The sequence below is a fragment of the Asparagus officinalis genome, chromosome 1, assembly GCF_001876935.1.
Source record: "Asparagus officinalis chromosome 1, Aspof.V1, whole genome shotgun sequence".
In the NCBI taxonomy this organism is placed as follows: Eukaryota; Viridiplantae; Streptophyta; class Magnoliopsida; order Asparagales; family Asparagaceae; genus Asparagus; species Asparagus officinalis.
This window is the reverse complement of record NC_033794.1, coordinates 132,328,842-132,339,697: the sequence shown is the minus strand read 5'-3', so window position 1 is coordinate 132,339,697 and position 10,856 is coordinate 132,328,842. Positions and strand designations below refer to the sequence as shown.

Genomic DNA, 10,856 nt, shown 5'->3' with positions numbered 1-10,856 from the left:
CGCACAACAAAAATATGGTGTCCGCATTTGATCCAAATAAACCAAGCGCCTGAGCCTCCTTGCTCCAGTTAACCCAGTTCCTGTAGGTTCACACACTGACTGGGATACGTACTATTGAGTTGCGAACAAACCCCATGGCGGTGCATAAAGGCTTCAAAATATGGATATATAATGCTGACTGTTTTCACTTGTCCAAATTGCTTGGATATTGTTGAGATGCATTTGATGTGCCAATATCTATTTATAATAAGTGATTATACAATGCGACAGACATGATGGGCTCACGCCCCTCTGTCAGCCTCCACCAGTGATCGGTCATGTGGCAATCTTTCGTTATTCACGAGACGCATTCCTCTTCGTTTGGATCTGAAATTTGGTGGTCATGAACACTGAATTCTTGTTCTCAATTTTAGTTGTGCCACTGGTTACAAACTTACATCCAGTGACTACTTACAGAAAGAGAAAAGAGAAAAACTGTCAGAATTATTTCTTATACATATCCAGCAAGAGGACTTTTGTTTTCTTGCCTGAGCATTTTATTCATACCAAAGATTAACAATTTCCCGAAGCAATCACAAATTTCTTGAATGAATGACGACTAGGATCATCATCTTCAAACCCCATCGCCATCAGCAAACGACCTCCGACTTTCGGAGAACAAATAAGACACAAGAAGTAATAATGTCGCGATATAGCCTGATCAGTTAGCATGGTGGAAGATCATTGGGAGGAGGCAGTATGGATTGATCAGGCCCATTTCCATTCTCCACCACAAAAGCCATCTTCAGCCCCCACATAGTGTGCAGCTCCAGATGACAGTGCATGAACCAAACCCCTGAAATCAAAGATTCATGCTAACAAGTTTAAAGAAAATCCAAATAATTTGATACCAATTTGATAAACACTTCACCTGGATTATCAGCTCTGAACCTTATTGCCGTCCAACCACCTGTAGGAACTCCTACAGTGTTCCTTTCTGGCGGATCAACCAAGTTGAACTTAGCCAGGTCTTTTGCAGGATCGAAATTACCGACTCCCCTCCCCACGACGAAGAAGTTGAACCCGTGGAGATGGAAAGGGTGAGATTCGACGGTGAGAAGATTTGTATCTTGAAGCACGAGCTCGACAGTCGAGTTGAAAGCCAGTTTGCTAAGTCTAGTACCGAGCGAAGTTCCCAAGTTGGCTGTCAGGGGAGCTCCAGTGTAGTTGAATGGTGCGGGTGGCTTGTCGGGGAAGTCCAATTTGAAAACTCCGTTGATGTTGAAGTAATGTGCTTGAAGCAGTCCAATCTTGGGCATCACAAAGGTGACGTTGTTAATGGATGCAGTTAGCTTGGTGCTGTTGAGGCAAGTGGGGCACGGGTCTCTTCCAAGGCCGACAGTGAAGAAGAGATGACGATCGATTGTGAGAGGGACATTAGCAGGGAACTGCGGTGTGTTGAGACTCCGAAGACTGTTAGAATAAGTGTCGACGAATGAAGTGTCATTTTGTGCTGGAAGTTGAGGCAGGACCGGGATGACAGTATCCGGAACGCCTTTGTATTGGAGAATAGCAGTCGCAGTTTTGTTGTCGACAGGGATGGGAGCGTCGTTGAAATCCCTGGCGGCCATGAAGTATCTGCCAGGAGCTTGGTTGGCAGTCACAAGAACGTTTGTGGTCTGACCTGGGGTAATCAGGATAGCACTGGTTGTGAAAGGCTTGCAGTAGACGGCGTCGATCTCCACCACCGTCATGTTATGGCCCGCGATGGCGAAGAAGAGCTCGTCGTTCAGGGCTGCGTTGACGATTCTCAAGAGGTACGTCTTTCCCCATTCGACTTCAGTAACGAAGGTATCTGAAAACAACAGAACAACAAGTAGATATATAGCTTTTAGCTTCACCTTTATGTTTACAATATAGAGAGTGTTTGGGCGAGTTTATTTTTAGAAGCTTTTAGGCTATTTTAGCTTTCGATCGCTTTTGGCTTTTGTGATAAAATATTCTATAAAAAATTGTACGGTAGGATGGTCATTTGCTTTGGCATGCTCTGGTTTTTTAAAAAGTTAGGGATCCTAACTTTATTAAATGAAACTTAAAAGCTAGATTATTTGGGATGTAACCAAATATATATAAATATGAAAAGGCTGGCTTGTAAGTTTGTACGTTTATCTGAACAGGGGAAAAGAGGGCCAGGCTTTCCATTGATCGTGTGGGCATCAGACATATTAGGTGGCAAACCAAGTGCATTGCCTTGCTTCACCAGCTCTTCAACATCAGAATTCCACCATTCTCCTACACAATATCAAATCAAATATAAGCAAACACATGGAATTTTATTCAAGAACAGTAAACAACTTCTATCGAATGTTTTTTTTTTGCCAGTAAAAACATCCTTTTAGTTCTGCTTTTCTCACCTAGGACCAGCACTGATTCACCATGGGGTTGAGGGAACGGGAAAGGAACTCCTTGCTTTGGCATGATGACGATCGCCCCATGAACCGTCGCTCGCAGCCACAGTATGTGAGCATGCCACCACAACGTCCCTCTCTGCCCTGTAACATTGAAGTCATAGCTGTACGAGTTGCCACTCTGGATCGGACATTGCGTAATGTAGGCTGGACCATCAGCCCATCCATTCCGAAATTGTTTCAGTCCGTGCCTGCATTAATTCATGTTAATTCGAAGAACATACGTCGCTTATTTGGGCTTGTTATAACGAGAGTGAAGATTGATCAAAGTAATTTGACACGGAATTGTTATATACCAATGGATGGAGAGGTTATATTGAGCATGGTTGGTGACATTGACGACAACACGATCTCCCTCTCGGGCATAGATTGTAGGCCCAGGGAACCTCCCGTTGACGGTAACAATTGGTTTAGGGTGAGACAGTCTGCTCACATTCTTCACCACAACCTGATCAGTTTTATAGGGAGGGTTAGCATCCACAATTAATTGAAATAGATGGGACTTTCCCCCCCAAAAAAAGGCATCGATCCACTCACATCGAATTGGTACTTCTTAATGGCAGCTTCAGCTGCAAATGAAGATATCATTGTAACAACAGAAGCAAACAGGAGGCATGAAAATAAAGAAAAGGCCATTTTCTTGCCTCAGGAGTAGATAAAGTTGAATGTTTGTGTTCATGAGATTAGAGGACAAACTGATTCTTCTTATATACGTGCTGTACATTAGTTTGTTAGTATTGGTGAGCTTGCACTTTTGTTGAATGTGCAAGGGTTGCATACTGATGCTTGGAAGCAAACGTGGATTGAGACATTAATTCTAGGGGAGAATATAATAATATTTATTAACCATGGAAGAAAGAATGTACTTGAAAGGCATGTTAGGCTAAGCTTAACAAGCATGAGGAGGGGCTTTTTCTTTAAGATGAAGGAAAAGTTTATCGGTACTCATAAACACCATTATTCATTTCATATTAATTGAGAATTAATGTACCCTTTTCCTCAACAACAACCACCGCGGAGTCTGTATAAGAGCAGAGGGGAAGTTTTTTGGGTAGTTGTTGATAGGTCACTTACTGACCTACCCCTTAGCAGTTGTTTGTATATAAAGTCTGTTTCATTCAACATTTGCATAGATCATGCAAAGTTTTTGGTTAATTACAGGGAACCTGCACTTGTCGTCATTAGTTTTTACCATGTCGATCCTACAAAGAATCATGTCAGCAATTTCGCAGATTGACTGAGATCTAAGCAGCTTCTTCACATCATTAGTTTTTACCATAACTTTTTTTCTTTTACTTTGTCGTCATTAGTCACAGAAAAAACTTTCTTTCTTGTACCACTTCGCTGTGCACGCCTCACTTTGAACATTCACTTGTAAAGAACATTCAGGCAAACTCAAGCAACAAGAGAAACATATCTCACAAAGTAAAATTTTCTAGTCTAATATTGTGACTCGTACACAACAACAAATGGATCTTCTACCTTCAAAGAAATTTAATAGAAGAAAACGAATCGCCATTACTGAGGATTACTTGTTAGTCCATAGCTAGCTAAAAATGCCTGGAAAAAATATCTTATAATTTATTTTAGGAGATCTAATCCATTCTTGATCCTTTGGACCGATGATAGCTGATATATTTAAGAAGGGCGCAGCCTCAGATTTCGAAAGCTTATGAGACCATTTGACTCTTCTTGTGACATTTGCGCCGTGTCCATAGCACTTTCGCTGCCCATAATATGTTGTCCTGTGTATGTTAGAAAAAATTAGTAATAAATGAACAATTTTCGCTCGAAAAGAAAATTTCAAAATGTGACATATGTTAACATAATCTTCTTGCACAGTTTCAGATTAAAGATGAGCAAACGATCTTTCCATCTAAAGATCGTAATGATGGTTCCTGGAGCTCGTCAATATGTACATATATCTAGCTTTGATTTCTGAACACAACTTTTCAGGTAAGACTTCTCATATCTGTTGAATATAGGCAGTCCGCAAATTCAGGTTGCATTATAATCCTATCCCATATATGCAGGTTAAATAATATTCTCATACATGTTTCTAACAAAACCTAGCTAATTTGATATTCTGGATGGAAGTACATAGTTCACTAGGCATTTAAAGAAAATGATTTTCAAGATAACACACCTTCCAACTCAAGATGCATGATAGCTACGCATAAAGATTGTAGTGAGCATAAATTAATACCATTTCCTAGGAGGTACACCGGGCCAGTCCCTCCAACCTTCTGGCAGAACTACACTGCTCATGTAGCTATACGCAAACACCACTCTCGAGTAAGACCCCCACGGCCTTCCCAAAATTGCTCTTCCACCTTTAGTTCCGGTGATTTTACAGTGTCTGAAGATGAAGTAAGTATCTTCTGTCGGCATCTTTCTCCTATGTGCTGTAATTGCTCCTCCATACGTTGAGGTTGAGTGCAGGGCGCAGTTCTACGTTGACAACCATAAAATTTTAAAAATTATTCTTTCAATTAATAGTCCAGTCAAAAATATCAAACGAGACTAACTCGTGCATGCATACCTGAAAGAGAGACTTGCCATTTCCACAGATGAAATCGGTGGCTCCTTCAATGTAGCATTTCCAGTAATAATGCTTTCCAGAGTCGTCAAGGACTGTGTCCTGGATTCCAAGGAATCTGCAGCTGAAAAAGGCGACTCTATCGCCACTTACTCTCACCGCAATTGCTCCTTCTCTTGTTAAATTATATTCATTCTGCAATTTTTTTTTTTTGTATTAGCACTTAATTGACGAAATAAAAACACCCAAAGTTATTAATAAGTAGATCGAGCTAGTCAGGGACACATATATGTACATAGACAAGTTTTGCACTTTGTTATGCACACTCTCGATATAGCTAGGAAATATCTCTAGTCACCCAATATCATTTGCATGCCTAGAGTAGAGAGAACAGTCGAGCATTTAACATCGATCAATACCTAATAAAAGTTGCAACAAGATAACTGCTTTCATTTACTTGTTTCACGCATGAGCTGGGCAAGTTAGTGAGTAGGAGGAATTAATTTAGTACCTGAACTGTAAGTTGTTTTACCACAACATCTGACGCTTGTATGAAGAGAGTTGTCTTGTCTGCAGCTTTCCAACGCCCGTCCCATCTTATGATGGTTGACTTCGTATGTTCGCCTTTCAAAGTTATGAATGGTTTGTCCTCCGGAATAACAACATTCTCTCTGAAAGATTCATAAGTTAATGTAAGATGTACGATACGAGACAGAATTAACAGGCCGGGAAGACACAATTTTCTTTAATAAAGAAGCTAAAAGTGGATTATATATGCTCAATTAGTGCATCACACAAAATTAAGATGCATCTAACATCAGCATCGTATAAGAATCAATACATAATTCTAAGATAATAACGAGGAGGAAAATATGTTGCATAATAAACTTCCTCATCTTTCATCGATTCTTTTTTCCAATTAATATTTGGTGAAGGTATATATATCCATCTAATTCAATTTGAAGGAGCAAAATAGATATAGAGGGGGGGCATGCATACTCGTAAACTCCAGGTTTAATGGAAATGAGGACATGTACTGAGTTGTTCGAAGGCACAACGTCGATGGCGTCTTGAATCTTCATGAAGTTTCCACGTCCTAATTTATCGACCGTGATAAGCACACCGGTAGAAGATTTCAACGATCCAGCTGTGATCATGAATGAAGCCATGGCCAATGCAACCATGAAACTACTGCAAAATAATATTGTGGATGCCATTAATTAAGAAAGTAGGAATTGCTAGCGCAAGCCAGAGTGAGGGATCATAAACTCTGAAAGTATATGCATGCTGCAGTTATTTATTATCTGGCAGTAGCCAAGTAATTTGGATAGAGTCAAATTAGTGGCGGGTAATTTGGTAGAAAGTGTATTTAACAGATTCAGGTGGAATGGAGCAGGAAATATTCTGCCTTATCAATATTACATGAGGTTAATCTTAATTTGTGATCCGCGCTGATGAATAATATAGTACCGTCATCCTTGTAGTCTTGATTTCAAAATCCCAAGAATATTATGGAGGAATCAATACTCTTTATTGAAAGAAAAGAAAAAAAAAAAGCTAAATAGAGATATATATATACATACACATATTTTCAATATACTCTTCTTGTTTAGTGAAACGATGAGGGTGTTTGTCACACTGCTGCTGATCAGTTCTTTTATGTTTGACATTATGCCCCCAAAATATACACCCAGAATATCACACCCAGAATCTTAATTTTCAGTTGTTTTAAATGAGACCATCTACCTGTCCATCAAAGAAAATTAAAAAAAAAAAAAAACAATGATCATCTACCTCGTACTGACTACAGTATTACAACTAGTTTTGCCCCCTCAATGAGAATTTTATTGTATCTATTATAATTTCTTATAGAGTTATAGAGTAAAAACTATATTGTAACATTCTAATATTATAATTTGAAATTTTGAATAGTTGTTAAGCTAAATAGTAAATTAATTTATAAAATAAAAATTTGATTAAAACCCAATAAAATAATGTGGCATTTTTTTTTCTTCTGATCCAATAATTTTTTAGATGATATATATGTCGCGTCACTTTATGTTAGATGAGAGTAATTTCATATGAAAGGGTGAATGTCTTTTAACGGTGTCTGATAATCTTGAATGGTCTAAAACCTTCTAGTTGATAATTTTCAACTAAACCATCTACATTAATCTTGTAAGAATCATCAGGCTCAGACCACAGTGGAAGTAAGCATTTTATTAGAGCACACCTGCATGGCAGAAGAATGTTCTGAGTAGCTTATGATCATGAGGAGAATAGGAAGGCGCGCAGTGTTGGAAATCGTAATATTGTTCCCTTTGTGATTCAGAACACTATATTTGTATAGGAGATTTTCTAATAAAATTTGTAATTTAATGATTCAGAATAAGTGGATGCAGAAGTGGAATTCATGCAATCTCATGACTCTCACGGTGCTCTCGTTGAAATCATAAACAAGAGAAGCCTATGTTGGATAGGGAATTCCTAATCTATTTTGGTAACATGAGGTTATTAGGATTCCTAATCTATTTTGGTAATAGGTTATTAGGATTCCTAATTTGATTTGGTTTTGGTTTAGAATTCCTAGTATGTTTATGATTTTAGGATTTCTATATATGGAACAATTGGAAGAGAAAATTGGTGGAGAAGAAAAATTGGGGATATTTGGAGCACAGAAAAGAGGTATTTTCTGAGCTATTTGTTTAGGGTTTTGTTTGGAGAGATTAAGAGCTTGTTGGTGAGATTAGTTTATTCCTTCGAGTGATTTGTAATCTCAGTTTGTACTCTTTCTCTATTAGTGAAAACTCCATCCCCTTCTTACCCCGTGGACGTAGGCAACTTGCCGAACCACGTAAATCTCTTGTGTTAATTGGTGATTGTGCTTGTTTATTTGGTTGTGATCTCTCTTGTTTGGATTGTGTGATTCGACCGCTTCCGCGCCGCGCACAACAATTGGTATCAGAGCTCCAGATTTCAGATCTAGGGTTTTGTCTTGGTTGGAGGAGTAGATCAATTTGGAAGTTCGGCTAGGGCTTCGTTTGGTGAGAAATGTGGGATCTTTTTGGTAAAGACTCTATCTTTTTTAGTTTAGATCTATTCTTCGTTTATTCCGCATTGGTTTGTTGGTGCTTGGGCTATTTGGAGGAGTATATCGCTTTGGAGGCTCTTCGAGGGCTTCGTTTGGAGATAAAGGTGAGATTTTTCCTATTTGTGGATCTCGTTGCCGTCGTGCGGGGTGAGATCATTTGGAGACTCTTGTTAGGGTTTCATTTGGAGGTAAAATTCTCTCTTTTATCAGTTTGGATCTATTCTTCATTTGTTGGTGCTTTGAGATAGTTGGCCGAGATAGAAGGATTTGAGGCTGGGTTATTTGTTTATTGATACGGTGCATTGGATTATTGAGAAGTGCCATTGACCTGCATATTAAAGTCCTTTTGAGCACGTTGGTATGAGCAAGGGGACCGAGGTGAAGTTTGGCACTTCTATCCATCATTCGAGGGGTTTTCTGAGGGGTGTTTATTCAGGCATTCGGAAGCCTTCCAAGAAAGCATTATTGGGAGGTAATAGGTATGTGGTTTCCGCAGTTGGGGATTGCTCTAGGCATTGGTGGGTTGCAACCAAATCCCGTTGGTGTGAAGTCCTAGAAGCACGCAACAGATGGAGGAAGTGTGTTGGTAGAAAGGTAACCCGACGTTCTGATTATGGTAGGGGTTCTTTCTTGCATTTGTGCCGAGCTCACGGCAATAGGAGACACTTCATTGGTGTGGAAACTTTGAGGCGACAAGGCGAGATGGCAGATTTGGGCAGCTGTTTCTTTCTGGAGGAGGATCGGCGTTTGATGTCGAGCATTGGCATTGGTGTGTAGGCTACGACATGTTTGGACCGTCTCATGTATAGGTTGCCGACTGCTGCATGTATAGATATGAGATCTGGTGGAGCTGCTTTAGATTTTAGGTTGCGTCGGGTCACATCGTGGATGTGAGATTTGATCCGATAGCACATTTGGGATTCAGAGGCGTGTTTGATTATCAGGTATTGGCTTCTGACTTTGTTCTGAGCAGGTATGTCACGTTTGACTCTCGGCAGGTGGAGAGTGATGATCAGATTTTTGGGACATCACAGCGGGTGGTGAGTGATGCTACTCCACATTGGGAGGAAACTCCAGATCATACTGCACCATTTGGGATTCCAGCTGATGTGACATAGATTGGGAATCGTGTTGATTTAGATGCAGATGATAGGTTGATTGATTCGAGTACAGCTGATGGATGTAGTCTGGATATGGCCATTGGTTCATCTCAGGTGGAGATGTTTGGATTAGTTCAGTTTGGAGCCATTGGAGGTACTATCAGCCGCAGACTTGATCGTGATATTGGAGAAGGGTTGCGAACTCTTCTAGTGGATTGAGGCATTTGGAGGCCATTTGGGTGAACTACGTGAAGGCTTGATTCCTTGGGCAAGATGATACGTAGGCAGTCAGTTTTGATGCAGCCGATTTGGTGAGTGGATACCGACGTTTGGGTGAGTGTTCGCACTCCCGTTTGGGTCTCGACTTGTTATGGATTGAGTCCGTTGTTGTGGATCGTTTCACTTCGTACTGGACGCAACAAGTGAGACATTTGGTTTGGTCGGTGTCGGCTCAGTTTTGGAAAAACTTCGCCGAGGTGGAGAATTGTTGGATAGGGAATTCCTAATCTATTTTGGTAACATGAGGTTATTAGGATTCCTAGTCTATTTTGGTAACATGAGGTTATTAGGATTCCTAATCTATTTTGGTAATAGGTTATTAGGATTCCTAATTTGATTTGGTTTTGGTTTAGAATTCCTAGTATGTTTATGATTTTAGGATTTCTATATATATGGAACAATTGGAAGAGAAAATTGGTGGAGAAAAAAAATTGGGGATATTTGGAGCACAGAAAAGAGGTATTTTCTGAGCTATTTGTTTAGGGTTTTGTTTGGAGAGATTAAGAGCTTGTTGGTGAGATTAGTTTGTTCCTTCGAGTGATTTGTAATATCAGTTTGTACTCTTTCTCTATTAGTGAAAACTCCATCCCCTTCTTGCCCCGTGGACGTAGGCAACTTGCCGAACCACGTAAATCTCTTGTGTTAATTGGTGATTGTGCTTGTTTATTTGGTTGTGATCTCTCTTGTTTGGATTGTGTGATTCGACCGCTTCCGCGCCGTGCACAACAGCCTAGCTATTTAAGGAATTGACGTACGTACAGCTTTGCTGCAATAGAGAAGGAGATGAAGAAATCAGAAACCGATACGATTCCTCTCTATTCACTGATCGCTAACACATTCCTAATTTCATGTCATCGGACCTTTTTACAGTACTGGACACAACGTACACAGCTAAAACATAATTTAATTACATCAATGTTCTTAAACTTTCCAAGAAACATCCCATACATGCTGACTTTGTCAGGATTCATCAGATTGGCTCAATACGGTGCTACACAATCATCTCCTTGTTGTAATGCACGACGCCATATCGCAGTTTCATAAGCCAGTTGTAGTTTCAACATTTTTGCTAGCTTTATCTACCAAGTTCACCATGCACCATTCCCCTTTCTTGGGTACAATCCATCTTGTAGACTTTGTGCGTTATAGTCCCAGGCCGAGGATCCACAAACCTGGAATATTAAGGTCAAAGAAAATAATAACATTATAGAGGTTAACAATTTGCAACGAATTAAACTATCAGGTGTTGGTATTCAATAATCATTTCAAAGTAGTATGTGAAATATATAGTCACATCAAAATAGGGCTCTGAGAATGCAACGGGCACTGAACCAGGTACACTGGTAGTCTTGCGAAGAACGTTAAGTTCTGCTAGGTTTAGTGTGATGCCACCATGTGCA

At 39.8% G+C, this 10,856-nt stretch overlaps 2 protein-coding genes and 1 long non-coding RNA gene across 3 annotated transcripts; all 3 read right to left on the bottom strand.

Annotated features, from left to right (window-relative positions):
• On the bottom strand, window positions 378-3,130 carry LOC109828794 (laccase-11-like). Its single transcript, XM_020395738.1, has 6 exons — window positions 2,985-3,130; window positions 2,744-2,895; window positions 2,394-2,638; window positions 2,143-2,271; window positions 911-1,834; window positions 378-835 (listed from the first exon to the last, which is right to left on the bottom strand). Exons 1-6 carry the CDS (start codon window positions 3,081-3,083, stop codon window positions 705-707), a joined length of 1,680 nt encoding a protein of 559 aa, XP_020251327.1. The 5' UTR covers window positions 3,084-3,130; the 3' UTR covers window positions 378-704.
• On the bottom strand, window positions 3,806-6,338 carry LOC109844710 (putative pectinesterase 11). The gene is made up of 5 exons (XM_020413827.1): window positions 5,986-6,338; window positions 5,498-5,657; window positions 4,990-5,181; window positions 4,654-4,898; window positions 3,806-4,192 (listed from the first exon to the last, which is right to left on the bottom strand). Exons 1-5 carry the CDS (start codon window positions 6,201-6,203, stop codon window positions 3,994-3,996), a joined length of 1,014 nt encoding a protein of 337 aa, XP_020269416.1. The 5' UTR covers window positions 6,204-6,338; the 3' UTR covers window positions 3,806-3,993.
• LOC109844703 lies at window positions 10,241-10,856 on the bottom strand. The gene is made up of 2 exons (XR_002248095.1): window positions 10,751-10,856; window positions 10,241-10,628 (listed from the first exon to the last, which is right to left on the bottom strand). It is a non-coding gene; the product is annotated as an uncharacterized LOC109844703 (long non-coding RNA).